The 20419-nt window shown below is 43.1% G+C and overlaps 1 protein-coding gene across 5 annotated transcripts in view; it reads right to left on the minus strand.

Moving 5' to 3' along the window:
- The window catches only part of RAD54B (RAD54 homolog B), a 118231-nt gene that overhangs the window by 21865 nt on the left and 75947 nt on the right, over nt 1–20419 (minus strand). For all 5 annotated transcript variants that reach the window (XM_050940716.1, XM_050940719.1, XM_050940715.1 and 2 more), the window contains exons 7-9: nt 19618–19843; nt 15414–15621; nt 4669–4808 (exon numbers count right to left, since the gene is read on the minus strand). In XM_050940716.1, the coding sequence (XP_050796673.1) occupies nt 4669–4808; nt 15414–15621; nt 19618–19843 (574 nt within the window). The remainder of the gene's footprint in view (nt 1–4668; nt 4809–15413; nt 15622–19617; nt 19844–20419) is intronic.

The raw sequence follows: 20419 nt of genomic DNA on the forward strand, positions 1-20419 counted from the left end.
AGTGTCTCAGGGCTTGTCTACACTGGCACTTTACAGGCTGCAACTTTCTCGCTCAGGGGTGTGAAAAAACACACCCTTGAGCACTGCAAGTTTCAGCGCTGTAAAGTGCCAGTGTAGACAGTGCACCAGCACTGTGAGTCACACTCCCAGTGCTGGTAGCTATGCCCCTCAAGGAGATGGTTTTTTTATAGCACTGGGAGAGCTCTATACAGACTACACAGCCACATTAAAGTGCTTTAACGTTACTAGTGAAGACATGCCCTTAGAGTAAAGGAAATGACTGCCATCTCAGAGCATATCTACACTTAAAATGCTGCATAGGTGCATTTACACCAACTGGAGCAAACTACCAAATAAACCACTGTAGAACTTTAATGAAAATGCTCTACCCTGACAGGAGAGAATTAATCCACCTCTAGGAGAGGCAGTAGCTATGTTAGTGGGAGAAGTTCTCCCACCAACATAGCATTGTCTACATGGGGGGTTATGTTGGTATAACTATGTTGCTCCAGGATGTGGATTTTTCACACCCCTGAGAAACATAGTTATACTGATCTAGGTCTGTAGTGTAGACCAGCCCTCAGACTCCCAAACCGTGTCAGAAGCTCCACTCCTTCACAAAGTAGCAGAGGAAGGCAACTGCCATGAGAAGCTCCTCAGAACTGTAGAAGTTAAGAATTATATCTCCATTCAATCCCTCCAAGTGCTTCATCCCCCTTCTTCCCCTCATGTCACTATATGCCCTCTCCTTTCTCCAGCCAATCACACAGTCCCCTTCCTGTCAGACTGCTACAATGGCAGGTGAACAGGCTGAGGAGATGGAAGATGGCATGAAAGTGACCATTTTTGTGGGGTTTGCCAGGACAAATTTATGCAGCACCTAAAAGGAAAGAAACGTTGTACAGGTCTGTCGCATCTTACGCGCATTTAATATGTGCGATTTCAGCTTTATGTGGTGGGCAAAAACAAAAAAAGAAAAACAACAATTCAAATACTGTTTCTGTAGTGCTGGCAATTCCGCCTGCCATTCAACTCAATGTAATTTTGACTATACACGGTTTTCACTTTACTTGCTAACCATGGAATGGAACCCCTGTGTAAGATGAGACTCGCCTGTAGACATTTAGACAGTGGTAGAACAAGGCTATATGTGGAGCCCTTCAATTAATTGGAACGAATGATAAACAGTTGTTTAGATTCATTGTTCCTACCATCTAAGATCATTATCTAATCAATAATCCACGAAATAATTATTCAATAAAACAGGTGTTCTAAAAACTCATTATATACACCTTAAAAAGTTAAAAAATTCCAATACAGCTGATTAAACAACAGCATTTAACTCTAATTTCAAATAGGAGGCTGAGAAGTCTGAGTTACCACAGCTGCCCTAGACCAAATTAAAATGCCCTTCCCACCCAACTAGTTTGGTACCCCTGTGGTCCTATGTTCCAGACTGGAAAACACTGAATTGGAGTCACAGAGTCTGACACACGAAAAAAAAAGTGATGTTGTAGCCATGTCAGTCCCAGGATATTAAAGAGACAAGGTAGGTGAGGTAGTATCTTTCACTGGACCAGGTTCCACTGGTGAGAGAGACAAGCTTTTGAGCTACACAGGGTATGTCAACACAGCAATTTAAGCCCAGGTCTGAACCAGAGCTTGAGCCAAACCCCCCTTGCATCCACACTGCAATTTTGATAACCTAGGGTTCAGACACAGGGTCCCAGGACTGGAGGGTTTGAGCTCATGTTAAGCTGGGACTTAGGGTCCAAGTCCTAGTGCTTTTCTGCGTGCATGTGGCCCTGGCTTGATTCAGAGCCCAGAAGTCCTCTGGATGCATCCCAGCGCTCCTGGAGGCAGAGGAGCAACACTGCAGGCAGCCAATACAGCAGCCAGAAGTACGATTACTGCCTGGCTGAACATACTTCCCCTTCTTACTCTGGCTTCTCCTCTCTGCTGCATGGAGCTCTCCCAGAGCAGGGAGCAAAGCTAACAGGTGAGAGATGGCTCCTGGCCACAGGGATGTTGCAAGTCATCCCTCCCCTGGCTGTGCTGAACTGGGACCTCAGGCACTCCCCCTCCCTGCAGGGTGGTGTTTGGTCCCCACTCTGCTATCTTGGCCCCTTCTACCCTCCCTGCATGTGTAGGGATACCTGGGCTGCATGCACTGTGAGGGCGGTGAATGAAAACCAGTCCCAAAATTTCCCTGCAGCCTTCTGAGGATCCCTTATCCCTGCCTCCTGGGGTGCGGTGGGGGCAGAGATAAGTGATCTCCAGGGGTTGTTGAAGTACACTGCACCCCAAGCCCTGGGGGCGCACTTCTCAACTCCGCAGCCAGCAACAGCCAGGCTAAGGCATGAATTTGTGTTTATACTTTGATACCTTAATTTTATGTCAAACTTCAAAACAGAATAAAATAAATAAAAAACCAACCAAGTTTCATTTTAACAATGTGATTGCCCTAGAGACTGATATCCTAATTATCCTCAGAACAGATGCACATGGGCATTTTTCTGTAAATGTAATTTAGCCTAGACCTGGGGAGCCTAAGTTTCAGATTAGATGGTAGTTCAGTATAAAGCCTTCTCAAAGTGCCATTATTCTATTGAGAAGGTCACCAAAGGAGCTAATTATGCGGTTTACATACTCGTGCTCCTTATGGGCACCTGAGTCCCATCAATAACACTGCCACATTTAGGAAACAGGATGAGCAATAGGGTTTTCCCACAGTGCACCACCACATTCCTAGGGCTAGAGTGTTGACACCGGGGATGAGGGGGCTCTATGCACTTTGGGATATGTTTACCTTGACTTGGGTCTGTGCACTGCAGTGTGGATGCCAGAGCCCTAGATTCGAGCACGGGTCAGAAAATTCTTTACCTAGGGTAAACAAATGGAATGTAGACGCTCAATCCCAGGGTTCCCTGACACAGGTCAGCTAACTCAGGTCCCACTACCCCTAGGCTTACATTGCTGAGTAGATACAACAACAAAGCTGTTCCTTAGGTCTGGGAAAGGTACTCAGCAAGTCACATGTAAATATAGACTGATAGAATTGTAGGACTAGAAGGCACTGCAAGAGTTCAACTGGTCCAGTCACCTGCACTCATGGCAAAGTAAATATTGCTGCAATAAGCCATAAATCCAGTGTTTTATTATAACAGGCAAATTGGCTCATTACAACAATCTGTAACCCACTAACTCCTCTTTTTGTCCTATGACTACAGAGGTGTTAACGGGCCTTGAATGGTCACTTTGAATGGTCCCTTAGAATATGTGCTAACTACTTGCGCTAAACTATCTGTTTGATCTCTTATTTAGCTGTGACACTGAGTACCATTCCCAGACCCGAGGAAGACCTCTCAGTAGTTCAAAAGCTTGTCTCTCACACTAAAGGTATGTCTACACTGCAGAGTTTTTGTGCAACAAGTGATACCATTTTTATTAAGGCACTGGAATTAAACCGCTGTTGCATGTCCACACTGTGTTCCTTGTGATGGTGGAGTGCATCCACATTAGCAGCTCTTGCAACAGCAAAGAGAGCAGTGCATTGTGGTAGTTATCCCACAGTGCAACTGGCTGCAGGGTGCTTTGGGAACGGTTTGCAATGCCTCATGGGACAGGCACAGCATCACATGATGCAGGCTTCCCAATCCCATTGTTCCATGATCATCCTACTACATTGCCAGCCGCTTTTCAACTGAAGAGGAGGGGGGAGTGTGAGAGACAGGGAGTGTGTGTATGGGGCAGGGCGGAAGAGATTGTGTTTTGGGGGACAGAGAGTGTATCAGCGTGCTGTCTTATAAGTTCAGACAGCAGCAGGAAGCAACCAGTCTTGAGGCAGGGGGAGAAACCCCGACATCAGCCCCTGCCTCCCTCACCAGCTCTCTGCACAGCTGTCGGTCTGTCACTCACACACACACACACACACACACACACACACACACACACACACACACACACACCCATCTCTGTGTTCAACAGCAGGAGCATTCCACAATAACGGTTTGCTTTGTGTCCTGGAGCAGATCAGCACAGCATGCAGGGCTGTCAGAAACAGAGTTTTGAAAGAGGTGCATGCATTCAGGGCAGCCAGCCAGAGTTCAAAACAATGAGCAGAGCGGCCACTTGCAGGATTATGGGACACTTTTGGAGGCCAATTAAAGCACTGAAAACAATTGATGTGTTTACACTCACAATGCAGTGCAGGAACATCAGTGCTGTAAGCATTATGACTCTCCTCCAGGTGGTTTTTTTGCAACACTGCAACTGACGAGTTTCTGCACACTAAGTGGCTTGGCAATGTGTACTCCTCAGGAGTTACATCACAGAAAGCTGCTTTACTGCGCAGTAACTTGCCAGGGTAGACAAGGCCTAACAGAAGTTGACAATAAAAGATATTACCTCACCCACCTTGTCTGACATAAAAGAAAGAAATGCCCAGAGAAATCACGCTGTGAGTATTACATGAACTTACTTACGTTTTAATACTGGAATTTTCAGAGGAGCCCAAGGGAATCAGGCTTGTTTGAAAAATCTCAGCCATAGTTTATGCATTAAAGAAGAAAACAGTCTAAATTATATTTGACTCTCTAGAAGATGAATTTTCTAACTCTCCTTATGAATTATATTCTATGACTGAATTCTTGTTTTTAAATGAGGTACCTTTGTTGCTGAAGGCTCTCGGGACTGAATAATAGGCTCCTCATATATTTTTCTGTATGTGGACAAAGAACCAAGTATTCCTGGATTTACAAACTCTATTAATGCGTAAAATTCTTGCAGGTCATTTTGAATTGGAGTGCCTAGGTGAAGAAAAAATATTTCAGTATGTACTTTTTCACATTTAAGAGTTTTTTTCTTGAAATTGATAGTAAATATGATTGCTGAATACAGAGTTTAAAATTGACAATAATAGTAAGAACTTTGAAGTTCTTAACTAACTGTTGTATCCTGACTGATTAGATTGAATATCTAGTTATTGTGACTCAACTAGTCATGAATTTGTAATCTTGTTTTCTCTTGTTTTCTTATTTAGCTGTTCTCTTTTTCCATTTTGAAGAAATATGACAGTTACTTACTGTAACTGGAGGTTCTTTGAGATGTGTGGTCTCTATCTGTATTTCACATGTGGGTACACATGTTTTCAATGCTCCTGAGACAAGAGATTTCTATCAGGTAGTGTCCGTCAGTTCATGCCAGCACAGTTGCTCCACTCATGCACCACACTGAGGTCTGGTCTACACTATAAGTTTATATCGAATTTAGCAGTGTTAAATCGCATTAAACCTGTACCCGTCCACACAACGAAGCCCTTTATATCGATATAAAGGGCTCTTAATATAAATATCTGTACTCCCCAACAAGGGGAGTAGCGCTGAAATCGGTATTGCCATTTCAGATTAGGGTTAGTGTGGCTGCAATTCGACGGTATTGGCCTCCGGGCGCTATCCCACAGTGTACCATTGTGACCGCTCTGGACAGCAATCTGAACTCGGATGCAGTGGCCAGGTAGACAGGAAAAGACCTGCGAACTTTTGAATTTCATTTCCTGTTTGCCCACCATGGAGCACCAATCAGCACAGGCAAGCATGCAGTCCCAGGATCAAAAGAGAGCTCCAGCATGGACCATATGGGAGATACTGAATCTGATTTCTGTATGAGGAGATTAATCTGTTTTATCAGAACTCCGTTCCAAAAGACGAAATACCAAAGCATTTGAAAAAATCTCCAAGGCTATGATAGACAGAGGCCACAACAGAGACTCAACACAGTGCTGCGTGAAACTTAAGGAGCTGAGACAAGCATAACGGAAAGCCAAAGAATCAAATGGATGCTCACAGAGGGAAGGAGGGGGGGACTGAGGACTCTAGGTATCCCACAGTTCCTGCACTTTCCAAAAATCATTTGCGTTCTTGGCTGTGCTCCCAAAGCCTGAAGGGTCAAAAACATTGTCGCGGGTGGTTCAGAGTATATGTCGGCAGTTCCCCCTCTCCCCCCCGTGAAAGAAAAGGGAAAAAAATCGATTCTCATCTTTTTTCAATGTCACCATATGTCTACTGGATGCTGCTGGCAGACGCTGTCCTGCAGCACTACACAGCAGCGTTCTCTTCCCTTCCTGATAGCAGACAGTGCAATATGACTAATAGCCGTCATCATCACACCTTGAGTGCTCCTGGCTGGCCTTGGTGAGGTCGGCCGGGGGCGCCTGGGCAAAAATGGGAATGACTCCCAGTCATTCTCTTCTTTAAGCTTTGTCTCCTGGAGATTTCAGTCCTGCCTGGAATATAACAGCAGCTGGAAGCTGCTTCCTCACCCTTTTATCTCTGCTTGCAGAGGCAATAAAGTCAGTGTTGTTTCTTATTCATGCATTCTTTACTACTTCATCACACAAATGGGGGGATAACTGTCACGGTAGCCCAGGAGGGGTGGGGGAGGAGGGAAGCAACGGGTGGGGTTGTTGCAGGGGCACCCCCTAGAATGGCATGCAGCTCATCACTTCTGCAGGATGTCTGGGGGTCTGACCCGGAGCGGCTGTTTGTCTCTCTAGTTCTTCAGTAGGCTTGCCTGATATTCTAGGCAGGACTGACTCTCTATTAGACAAAACTTAAAGAAAGGAATGACCTGGGAAGTCATTTCCATTTTTGTTCATGATCCCCCGGCTGACCTCACTGAGGCCAGCCAGGAGCACCCATGACAGAAGCAGACGGTACAATATGACTGGTTACTGTCATTATCAACTTGCAAGGCAGCAGATGGTACACTAGGACTGGTAACCATCTCTGCTAACTTGCAAAGACAAGGGGATGCTGCTGTGTAGCACTGCAGTACCACGTCTGTCAGCAGCATCCAGTAGACATATGGCGAGAGTGAAGAAAGGCTAAACAGGCTCCATGGTTGCCATGCTGTGGCATCTGCCAGGGCAATCCAGGGAAAAGGGCACAAAATGATTGTCTGCCGTTGCTTTCACAGAGGGAGGATTGACTGATGACATTTAATCAGAATCACCTGTGACACTGTTTTTGCCCCATCATGCATTGTGATCTCAACCCAGAATTCCAATGGGCAGGGGAGACTGCGGAAACTATGGGATAGCTACCCACAGTGCAATGCTCCGGAAATCGACGCTAGCCTTGGTACATGGAAGCACATGGCCGAATTAATGTGCTTAGTGTGGCCGCGTGCACTCGACTTTATACAATCTGTTTCCAAAAACCGGTTTCTGTAAAATCGGAAAAATCCTGTAGTGTAGACATACCTGAGAGTTTAAGGGTTGGTACAGACTGACATCTCTCCAGTTCCTTCTCTTACCCTGAATCAGATAGGATCTGAAACAGAGGGAAGACTGATATGTAGTGGAATACAAATTGGGACCACACGTCTCAAAGAACCTCCAGTTACAGCTAAGTAACCTCAATTTCTTCAAGTGGAGTTCCCTATGTGTATTCCACACATTGTTGACTGATAAGCAGTATTCAGACAGGAGGAGGTACAAGAATGCAGCTGGTATATAGTGTATAATGCAGCTGTTGGGATAGCAGTATCTGCAGAAGAGGCCTGAATGAAAGGGTAATGTTCCGTGAAGTATGGACAGAATTTCAGATTGCTGCCTTTCACATGTCCAGTATAAGTGCTTCTTGAAGAGATACTACTGAGGTTGCCTGTGCTCTAGTGGAACAGGCCCTTACCCCCACTGGGGGAGGAATACGCATCAGCTGATGATAAAGAATGATTCAGCAGGAGATCCACTGCAAGAGTCTCTGAGTAGATAATGCTTGTCCCTGCAATCAGTCTGCTATAGCGATGAATAGTCTAGGCATTTTCCTAACTGGTTTCGTTCTTTGCAGATAGAACACTAAAGTCTGCTTGACATTGAGAGAAAGAAGTCTCTTCTCCTCATTGGAAGCATGAGGTTTTGAAAAGAATACTGGTAGGTAAATAGGCCGATTTATGTGTAATCAGAAATTATCTTAGGCATGATTTTCAGGAGGAGGCAAAGAGAAACCTCCCTCTGAAATGTGGTATATGGTGGGTCATCCACAAGTGCTCCCAGTTCACTCATCCTTCTAGCTGACGTGAAGGCGACTTGGAAGGAGATCATCATGGACCAGTGGGACATGGAACACATGGCTAACAGTTCAAAGCGTGATCTGGTAAGTATTGGGAGTATAAGATGGAGATCTTATTGCAGTGCTGGTTTCTCACCAGGGGAGAAGTCCTAATGAGATCTTTCAGGAATCTGACTGTTTTGTGTGTGTAAAAATATAATTTAGTCTTTCAGTTCTGTGCACCACATTTCAGGAAAGACATGGACAAATTGGAAAAAGTCCAGAGGAGACCTAGAAAGCCTAGAAAACATGACCTATGAGGAAGAATTGAAAAAAATGGGTTTGTTTAGTCTGTAGGAAAGAATACTGAGGGGGGCCATTATAACAGTTTTCAAGTACATACCAGATTGTTAGAGAGGGGACAATGAAAAATTGTTCTCCTTAACCTCTGAGGATAGGACAAGAAGCAATAGGCTTAAAATGCAGTGAGGGAGGGTTCGGCTGGACATTAGGAAAAACTTCCTAACTATCAGGATACTTAAGCACTGGAACAAATTGTCTAGGGAGGATGTGGAATCTGTGACTGGAGATTTTTAAAAGCAGGTTAAACAAACAGCTATCAGGAATACTCTAGTTACTAGTTAGTCCTGCCTTGAATGCAGGGGACTGGACTAGATGACCTATTGAGGTCTCTTCCAGTCCTACACTTCTATAATTCTATGTTTCTACCAAAGGATGAAAGGCATTGGTTGCTGCTAAATGGACCCAAAGGGAGCTAAAAAGGAAGACCCGATGTCTTGAGAATGAGGAAATAGTCTGACACAGCATGAATACCTACTTTTTCTGGGGACAACTGGTTCTGTTGTATCCAAGCAGAGAAACATCTCCATTTAGCTAGACAGAATTTTCTGATGGAGCATTTCTGCTTTAACTGGGAACAGTCTGAACAGCCTCTGAACATGGATGCTCTAGGTCTGACACCCATCCAAAAACCAGGCTGTGAGATGAAGAGGATCTGAGTTGGCATGTTTGATATTACTGAGTTAACAATTCAAGAAGTTTCAGATACTGATGAGAAAATGGGTAAAAGATTGGGAAACTAGATTTGTCTAGGCCAGTTAGGTGTGATGAGAATGACTCAAGCTTTGTTGTGATGAATCTTTCACAAAAACTGTAGTAGAGGTGGGATGGAATGAAAGGTGTATCTCAGGTGGTCTGTCCAAGACAATAAAAGGGAACCACTCCTGAAGTCCCAGCTTAGTGCTGCTCTAGAGCAAGTTAGGTTGAAGTTCTTGTTCTTCTGGGAGGCAACAGATCCCAAGATGGCATTCCTCACCAGGTGAAGATTTCATTCACGATGGAATAGTGTCCTAATTTTGTCCACCAGAGAGTTCTGCACACCTGTCAGGTATGTTGTCAAGACCATGATGTGGTTTCCTGCTGCACCAGTTCCATAAATTGACTGTCTTTACAGGGAGAAGAGATTTCTTTTCCATTTACAGGGAGAAGAAGTGCCACAGGACTCTTTGCTACTTTTACAGATCCAGACTAACATGGCTACCTTTCTGATACTTGACACCATGTAAGGCACTGCATATAGCCGTATGGAGTTGAAATCCATCAACCTCATGAAGAAACTTGCACAAACACAAGACATAATCTCTCACTGTGGTCTGTGTAGTATGCAGATAGCAGTGGATTTTTTACCTTTAGTCCATTTGATATGATGTCCTTCCGTTTGCATTTGGAAAGGAATGCAAACGGATGGACATCATATCAAATGGACTAAAGGTAAAAAATCCACTGCTATCTACATACTACACAGACCACAGTGAGAGATTATGCCATACTCTATCAAAGAAACTAAGGAACCACCTGATCAGCATCCTATACAACAAACAGGAAAACATCAAAAAAGAGCTCTTCAACCTGGAGACTCTCATAAATAACCAAACTTCCATACAAACGGACTTCTCTAAAATAAGACAGGAGATCTACATTACTCATTTCACCTCTCTACAAAGGAAAAAGGACTGTAAGCTGTCTAAACTCCTACTTGCCACATGAGGCCACAAACATGGTACCCCTAACCCACCCAGCAATATCGTCAATCTATTCAACTACACACTCAGCCCAGAAGAAAAGTCTGTCCTATCTCGGGAACTCTCTTTCTTCCCTGCCACCCCCACCAACATGATACAGTTCTGCGGCGATCTGGAGGCCTACTTTTGCCATCTCTGACTCAAAGAATACTTTCAGGATAACACTGAACAGCCCACTGATACACAGTTACCCTCCCACCAACAGCACAAGAAGAAGAACTCCACGTGGACTCCTTCTGAGGGTCGAAATGACAGTCTGGATCTATATATAGAATGCTTCCCCGACGTGCACAGGCAGAAATTGTGGAAAAACAACATTGCTTGCCTCATAACCTAAGTCATGCAGAACGCAATGCCATCCACAGCCTCAGAAACCACCCTGACATTATAATCAAAGAGGCTGATAAAGAAGGTGCTGTTGTCATCATGAACAGGTTTGATTACCAAAAGGAGGCCGCTAGACAACTCTCCAATACCAAATTCTACAGGCCACTTCCCTCAGATCCCACTGAGGAATACACTAAGAAACTGCACCATCTACTCAGGACACTCCCTACACTAACTCTGGAACAAATCAACATACCCTTAGAGCCCCGACCAGGGTTATTCTATCTACTACCCAAGATCCACAAACCTCTGTGCCTTTATCCTCACACACAAGTATTTCAAATTTGATGACAATATATATCTCCAGATCAGTGGCACCGCTATAGGCACCCGCATGGCCCAACAATATGCCAACATTTTTATGGCTGACCTGGAACAATGCTTCCTCAGCTCTCGTCCAAACATGCCCCTTCTCTACCTACAATGAAGGTAAAGCCTGGTGAACAGTGTTACACAGGTACATGAAGCCATGTGGCCTGGCAGGGAAAGACTGGACCTTGACTGTGGTTTGAAGTTTGAGGGTGATCTGACTTATTAGGCGGTTTGTGGCCTGGAATCTGTCCACAGGGAGGTAGACCTTTGCTGAGGCTGAGACTAGGGTCGCTCTTATAAAGCCTTTGATTTTTGCAGGAGTCAATGTGGATTATTCTTTGTTTACACAGACTCCCAAGCATGCCAGAAGATGGAGTAAGAATAGGGTTGCCAGCTGGACCTCCTGATTGGATCTGCCCATTAGGAGTCAAATGTCCAGGTACAGGAAAATGGTACAGCTGTTCTGTCTCATCTGGGCTGCCATCACTGAGAGGATCTTCATGAGGACCCCGGGTATTGTTGCCAGCATGAATGAGAGTACTCTGAACAGGTAGTACTCTTGTTCTACCAGAAATCTGAGGAACCTTCTGTGGGTTGGATGAATGTCCCCTTGAAAGTAAGCACCTTTCATATCGGAAGCCTCAAACTATGTGCTCTTCTCTAGGGAGGGGATTACTGATGCCAGCATGACCATACAGAATTTGGATTTGCAAATAAAGATATTCAGCTGATGTAGGTCAAGAATGGATCTCCATCTTCCTTTTTTCTTGGGATCTATGAAATACTGAGATTAGAATCCTTTCCCCAGATATTGAGGTGCACTTCCTCTGTAGCCCTGTGCTGTAAGAGAGTATCCACCTCCAGACAGAGGATCTCCTTGTGAGAATGGTCTTTGAAGATGGGCTGGGAAAGGGATTTGTGCGGAGGAGGAGAGAGAAACTCAATGGTGTAGCCAGAGTGGATGATCTCAATACTCACTTCTTTGTTGTTACTGCCCTCCAGTTGTGGACAAAAGGATGAGGCACCCATCAAGAGTTTGAGAGGCAGTAAGGAATGGATGGCATCAATAGAGGTACATGGTTCTGAAGTGTCTCATCAAAAGTAACCCCTGGTTTGTGGGTGAGGCTGAGCAGTTGTGGGTCAAGTGAAGGAAGCAGTATATCTCAGTCTTTGTACTCTTTGACATTTACATGGCAGATCATAAAGGTGCTGGAGATAAAACAGCTGAGGAAAAGATCTTGGTTTATTTACCTGTTTCTGGTGTTTTCTCTTCAGGGCCAGGATATAAAAGCCCGGGAGTAGACAGTTCTCCTGGAGTCTTTAGTGAGTGCAAAGACATGTCAGTCTTTTTGCTGAAGAGATCAGACCTGTCAAAGAGGAAGCCCTCAATGGTATTCTGGATCTCCCTGGGGAACTCTAAAGAGTGGAGCCAAGATTCACACCTCATAAGTATCACCATAGCTATAGCTCTAGATGTTATACCAGCCGCATCCACTGCAACTTGAAGAGAGAGGGCCTAATTACCAGTTTGCCTTCATCACTGAGGGAGGACTATAACCTGGAGCTCCCAGTTGGTGTCTGCAGATGCCTATCCTTTGGCTTATGAGCTGGAGCCATACTTGGAATTGTAAGACAAACCCACAACTAGATCAGGGCTCCATGCTCAGCTACAATGACTCATCCCGCCAGTGACTCATCTCTCAGGCACATTGAGGGAGCCAATCCCTGGGAAGGGCCTCAGTCAGATTACCCCCATGCACACACACACACACATTTCATCCTGATTGCCAGAGCTACTAGTTAATCTGTGCAACAGCACTATTTGGCTAGGAAACCTTCTATTGCCTCATTGTGTTACAGACTTCCCAGGCTTCCAGCCTGCTCTTGATCCTGGTTCTGAGCCACAGCTTGTCCCTGGACCCTGATTTCAGCACTGCCCTCAGCCTGGTCCCGACTCTACTTCTGGCTTCAACCTTTGGTACCTATTCTTTACCACTCCACAACCACTAAGCCTGACCACCTAGAACACAGAGCCTAATAGGCTCTGTCAGTACCTTTCTCCTTCACACCTTATCCTCAAGGGAACCTCAGTTGCTACAAACCATGTGAAAGACGCACCCAACTTGGATGGAGTAGGGTCCTTTTTTTAGGAGCAGATCTGGAGGGAGATCTGTCCTTGTGTTTATGAGCATCCCCTTTACTCTTGTGAGAGGCTAAGGCAGTTACTTCTCTGGTTTCACAGCTCTGGTCTCTGTTTCTGCGCTTGTGTTCAGAGAGGCGCTACTTGTAGTCTGAGACTGATGTATAGAGGGAGTCTTCCCAGCTTGGATCCAACTGGGGTCTCATGGCCTTCTCCATGAAGTATTTCCTCAGTTGAAGCTCTCCTCCTTCATAGGGTTGGGGAAGGAAGGAGCCGCAGATGCTGCATTTGGCAGAGATGTGAGCCTCCCCAAGGCAGAAAGGTAGCACTAGTGTTGATCGCTGATCACGAAGGAACAGGGGTAGGAGAGAGAGTTTTTAAGCCTCTGGACATAGTCCTTCTCCCCACGGAAAGGATCCCTGAGAGGTGGAGAAACTGAATTATATTAACTAGAGTATAAAAACACTAAAAGATTAAAAATACTAAAAAACTTTATAATTATATTTACAGATTTTTGAAAGATGATGCAAAAATAGCTTTGGACAGAGAATTCTGACTCGGGCCATGTGTGGGGGGGAGAAGGAATTGAAAAGGCATTGGTCCACACTGCCCTTTATACTCTGAGCATGGAGCACGAGGAACTGCTGTATAGGCACGGATAAATGGAAACTACTTGCCAAAAATCTCTGGTCTTAGGCACATGGAGTGCATGTGTACCCACACATGGAATACACATACGGACCACTACTCGAAGAACTACTTGTTCTGCTTCAGATTTTGTGTTCCTAGGGGGAAAAAAAAAGAGTGAAGATTGTAGCTTCATTTGCAAGGTTATTCTTATTTTGAACAAATGCAGCAGTATCTCATGCAACAAGTTGGGTTATAGCTTTTCACAATACAGTACAAGGGCTTCTCTCCAGGATGACAGTTTAACTTTAAACACAATACAAAATAACTAAGAAATCAGAAATATTTTTTAAAATCTTTTTTTAATTTTAATTTTCCTTCCTGCAAAGGTCCTATTATGCAATGATAGTCCCTCCAAACTTAGATGGTCTAAATGGAGGTCTTTCTGATATGTAATCAATGTTGCTCCAGGCATCAACCAGAAGGCAACAGAATGCAACATTAATAGATTAATAGTTTCATGGATTTTAAGGCTACATGGGACCATTAGAATTAGATCATCTGGTCTGACCCCTATATTGACCCGTATAACTGGTGTTTGACCAAAGCATATCTTTGATGGAAAGACATCAAGAGATGGAGAATCCATCACTTCCCTTGCTAGTTTGTTCCAATGGTTAATCACCCAGAGGCAGAACAGTGTTTCCAGCTAGGAATCAGAGCCTAGGTCTTGTCAACACAAAAAGGATGTATGATATAACTAAAATGGTGATGCAACTTATTTAGTTTCATTGGCACAGGCCTAAAATTCACTCTAAGCTGCGTGGCCATGTGGCCAACTATTAAGCCCCGTGCAGGGGTCCAGAGTTGCGATGGGGAGAGGCACCATGCCCCGCCGGCCCCAGCATGGACCTGTCATGGCCAGGGGAGAAGAGCCCCTTCCTCAGCCCAGCCCAGCCCAGCCCCACAGAAGTTGCCACGGCTGGGGAAAGGCGCCTCCCCCCTGCCCTGAGCTGCTGAAGAGAGAGAGGGCTGGCAGGAGTCCTCTCTCCCCACCGCAGCCCTGGCGCAGCCTGCACCTCAAATCCCTCATCCCCTGCCCCATCCCAGAGCCCACACCTCTCTCGCACCCGAAACCCTTCATCCCTGGCCCCACCCAAGAGCCTATCCGGAGCCCTCACAGTCTGCACCCAACCATCTGATCCAGCCCTGAGCCCCCTCCCACACCCCAAACCTCTCATCCCTAAGCCCCATCCCAGTAGTTCTGCAATTTCATATCTGAGTTCTTTCAGAATTCCATCTGGTCCCTGTGACTTATTACTGTTAAATTTATCAACTTGTTCCAAAACCTTCTCTATTTATACCTCAACGTGAGACAGTTCCTCTGAATTGTCATCTAACAAAAATGGCTCAGGTGTGGGAATCTCCCTCCCATCCTCTGCAGTGAAAACTGATGCAAACAGCCTTGTCTTTCTTGCTTGCACCTTTATCACACTGACTGTCCATTGGCCCCACTGATATGCTTTCTGCTTCTGATGTATTTATAAAATTTGTACTCTTTGTTTTTGCGTCTTTTTCTAGTTTCTCCTCAAATTCCTTTTTAGCCTGCCTAATTATACTTTTACACTTGACTCAGAGTTTATGCTGATTTCTATAAAAACACTATAAAAACAATATGTCTGATAATGTTGCCAAAATGTTCATACTTGTATAACTTGCAACTTTCTTTCACATACTCACCAAAGTTAGCTCTTTTCATCTAGCTATAAAATAGGCTATTTGTAATATACTGACCAGTCAGGATAATTCTTCTGTCACAGGACAGACTGACGAGGGCTGTGGTTGTCTTAATGGAGCTGTTTTTCAAACGATGCCCCTCATCGCAGATTAGGAGGTTAAATTCTATAGTCTGAATTAGGTCCAAGGTGCGCAGCAACATCTCATAACTGATTATCAGAACTGAATGAAGTGGGGAATTGATGAACTCTTCTACTTTGTTATCCTGTAGAGCATAAACAAAATTTGCATCACACAGCCAATTCTCTTTGGAGCGCCTCGACCCTGTTCCCTGATTCTCTGGTTTTAGGAAGAATTTCTGTTGTATGACTAGAGCCCTGCACAGATACAAAATTTGCAGATATCTGCAGATTTGCAGGGCTCTAGATATAAAATTTGGATATGCATCCATCCATGAACAGCAAACATGTTCCATGGATATCTGCAGGTCCCTATGCATGATACAGGTCATTCCCCACCTTCCCAGGGGGCTAGGACTACTTCTTCCCTCTTAATTTGCAAAAGAAATATGGGAATCCAACATGGCAATACAGAATACTACCACCACACTGCTTGGCAGCTCACTGTTCTTCGAGTACATCAAGTCTACTAAAGCACATTACTATGAAGGTGAAAACTACAGACCCGGTGTAACAGCTACTTAACCCTGGTGTTGTGGGTAAGTTTCAAATTGATAATTGTAATGGAGATAATGAAAAGCCCAAGCGACTCCCAGTACATTTATAATGGGAATCACAAGATGCAGTAGACACCACTTTATGCTGTGATCTTATAATAAATTTGTCACATTCTCTTTACTTGTTTCAGTTCAATCAAATAGTCCTCACTCGGTTATGAACCATATAACAGTGGTAACCCTAGGAGAGCATACTTAGCATGAATAAGTTACGTCAGCATAGAAGCTGGGGAGACAGAGAATCAGGGACCCATAACCAGCTCCTTGACAACACTCCTGCTCTGGTGTATCCAGCAGAGACTATCCCAAAATATTTTACTGACAGTCAGGAAAAAGCTATGGGGCCTATTGTTTTGAACCTTTAAATTCCTTTTTCCTTCAGAAGGCCTCGACATGTATGTTTAACTCGTGTTTACTCTTTGCTGTGGTCTCTTTCCTTAGTTACTTATTTCAAGGTTTAGAAATAAAGAAAAGTGACATGATACAAATTGCGTGTGTGATGATAATTGAGTTTGAGCAGCATGGAAAAATCAGAGGTTTTAGATCTTGAAAACAGCACTGGGGCACTAAATCAAACAAAAGTTCAATATAATACAAGAAAGAGTTTTTGCCAGATTACATGGTTACAGTAGTCACATTTGCATACATGATTTATAAAATGACACATCTTTTTATTTAAATCCTTGCACCATACCTATTTGATTATCCATAGAAATCTTTTTGTCTCATTGGACCAGTCAGACATGCCATAGACTAGCCAAAGGCTTATGATCTCTATCTGTCAAAAATTCAGAAATATATGGACAAAAATAATTGCAACAAGAGACTCTTCAGCCCAAAGCCACTTAATAGAACAGTCTACTCTATATCCCAAATGGCTCATTTAGCAGTTAATATTAACTATACTACTAACTAATATCCTACAGTCAACCACCTCAAATCTTTCAGTGCACCTCTCTCTCTGAAACCAAGAGACCAATCTTGCAGCATAACTTGAAAGGTCAACACATTTTCCAATAAGCTCTCCCAAGAAAGGTATGTTTGATACAGAATGATAGTTAAGATAGTCCAAAGCAATGGATGGTTTCTTCAGTAGAGCTGTAACAATTGTTTTCCCAAGGGAAGCCAAAATCCTTTCTTCCTGGAGGGAAGTGATGATAATCTCCACCATGAGTTAGGCTGTACTTCCCTGCTGGCCTTCTCCAACTACAAAGCACATGGCTCAGCCCATAACCTGCACCCTGAAGCTCCCTCAACATTCCAGAATTTTTAAAATTATGTTTTTTGCTTCCAGCCAAAGCTCAGTTACCAGAGACAGACAACTCAGTCTGGATCCAAATGATCTGATCCACTGAGTTAGCAACTCTATTTATTCATTACACCCTATCACATGCTTCACTATGGTCAGATATAATGGGTATATGACAATGAACTATGGAATTAACAGTACTCTTTGCAATCATTTCAAAACATTCATTCATCCTTTCACAATTTCTCTAAGGCAGGTAGGTATTATAACCCCCTGTAATGGAGCTTTCTGGCCTTTTAAGCCTAGGTACTATACATGCTGCTTTCTCTCAGAAGAGGGGAGATGTTGACGGGAGAAGGAAGCCAGAACCAGAATGTTGAGCTCTCGCTATGAAGGCGTAGAAGTGGCAGTTTCGTGAAGAGCAGATTGGGATAGAAGAAGAGTTCTGCGTGCAGCAGAAAAGCCTGAGCTGAGTATGAACTTTTAGGTTGTAATGATGGACTTTATTTTGAAGACCTTGAGGACTGTCTTGAGTGATTTCTATTATTTAACCAATCCCAGATGTGCTGTGTGAGTGTGTGTGTTAGTGTGTTAGCCACAAGACTATATTAAAGTTTTCAGGGGCTCTAAAGAGGGGAACCAGAGGCAGGCTGCAGAAGAGCCTTCAACAGCCATGAAGGGGCAATCAGGAAATGGCTAGGTGGCTGCCCAGGTACACCCCAATTTTACAAATGCAAACACTGAGATGAAAAGTTTAAGTGACTTGCCCAAAGCTACACATGGAGCAACTGCCAGTTAATACGAGATCTCCACAGTTCCTGGTTCCCACTCCTGTACTCTGAACACCTCTCTTGGCACCAGTTCAATGGGCATTGAAGTCAATAGAAGCCTTTCCACTGATTTCAGTGAACTGTAAATGATAAACATCTCAGTGACTCAAGTAGCACAAATTTTCATTATTAATTATTATTGTAGGCATTTTGCTTTTTAAAGAAGTAGTAGTAGTAGTATTCTGGAAACTGATAATGACAACACTCTCTCAAATTTATATTTCATATAATCCATTAGTATGATAATTGCCATTCTTCCTATAAGATAGACAGGAAATTACTATTTAAAAATACTTCATTATATTGTAGGCAAGTGGTATTGTTATCTCACTTTTGCATGTCAATGTTTTCTTTGCTTTTTAGGGGCCCAATCTTACAAACTGCCGAGCTTCCTCAAATCCCATTGGCTTCAACCGGATGAATAAGAAGTTAGAAGGACTTAAATGAAAAGAAAAATATGTTGCTGTCACTTTGGGTCACGTTAATTGCCAATAAATTCAATATAACAGTGTTATAAAAAAAAAACCTAACAATTGAGAGAAAATGTGCGACAATGTCTAAATCTCTCTTTAGGTAAACTTTTTTTTTGCATTACACTGAATCTTTTTTGCACCAAAGCTGCTCTCTCAAGAACTAACACAACTGATCATTTACTTTGCTCAAACTCAGTTACTGCCAAACAGACAATTTCTTTCAAATCAGTTCACTTCAGTGGAAGATATGTATGTTCAGCACCATAGCAGGACTGGTGCTAAATCAGGAAAAAAAACAAAAGAGAGGTACACATGGAAAAAATTAAAAGTTTCGTAAAGCATATAAAAATACTTGTAAAAAGAGCTTTCATTTCATCTGAAAGACTCACTATTTCATACAGACCATGAAGGAAGACTGCCAAAAAGGAAGTGTTTAAGGCCATATCTACACTATGGGTGCTACTGTGGCAGAGCTATGACACTGCGACTATGTTGCTGAGGTAAATTTTTCACACCCCTACACACCGCCAGCTATGTCAACTTAATTTTTAAATGTAGACCAGACCTAACTTTTAATCTATTCACAACAGATATTAGGTCAGATTTAAAAGGCAGCATTCTCTCTGTTACTTTATACAAATACACTTACATGGAATTACATTTTTGAAAATAAATTGCCTTATGTTTGTTACAAACAACATGGCAGAGTAATAATAATTTTTTTTGAAGTTTTATTTTCACTATTTCACTTCTTTATTTTTTGGATTACTCTCATTTTGGACAATTAAAGTACACTAGTCAATTTCTAATCAATTTCACTTTTAGTTTTCATGCATACATTTCCCTTCTGCAATGTTTTGGCTGCAAACACTGTAGACAAATATCTGCTTGTTAAAAAACAGCTTACTTAGAATGCTGGATTTTTTTTTATTTATTTTGAGCCAGATTTGACCTTTTTGAATATAAATCTCACCTGATCAACTGTAAATACTTTGATCCTTTCACTTCCCAGCCATTTCTGAAATTCTTTTTTCCAGTTCTTCACCAGACTCCCAGGGGTGACAATCAGTGCCCGCTTTATTATAGGTTTGCATCCATACAGCCCCTGACGCAGGAGAGTCCAGACAAGCGAAATGCATTGAAATGTTTTTCCTAAGCCCATTTCATCAGCAAGAATAGCTCCAAATCTGCCACTTAGTCTGTAAGAAATAATGATAATTTAGTAATGCGAAGGAAATCCTGCAACTATTTGCATTCTGATCTGGCAAATATGTTTTTTTTTCAAGTATATAAAAGCCTATTTATTTCTACTATGATATGTTGCAGTTTTTTATTCAGTTAAACCAAAAAGTTCTATATGCCTGTGTGAAACTCAGCTTCGTTACTAGATTAACATACCGATCATCCAAAATTAGAGATCTTAGTTGAATTCTTTCATATTAAAAATGTTTAAGTAATTTATGTTAAAGCACATGAAAACATACCATAAGCAGCCTATAGTATATAAAGCTGATGTAACAAGTGTAAAAGTAATATAGTAGTAATTTTTCAACAGAGTGGTACATCAATGTACCTTTATACTAGACTGAAAATTTCTGAGGTACCAACCAGCACTGCACTTTGGCTTGGGTCAGATGGTTTATAGCAGTGGGTCTCAACCTATAAATCATTGTGGGCTGCATATTCGGGCCACAATGTGTTACTTGGGCCACAGGTTGAGAATCACAGCACCCCATCACCACACTGCTATGCCCAGCGCCCACAACCCAAAGATC

This window comes from Gopherus flavomarginatus, chromosome 2, assembly GCF_025201925.1.
Source record: "Gopherus flavomarginatus isolate rGopFla2 chromosome 2, rGopFla2.mat.asm, whole genome shotgun sequence".
Lineage (NCBI taxonomy): Eukaryota > Metazoa > Chordata > Testudines > Testudinidae > Gopherus > Gopherus flavomarginatus.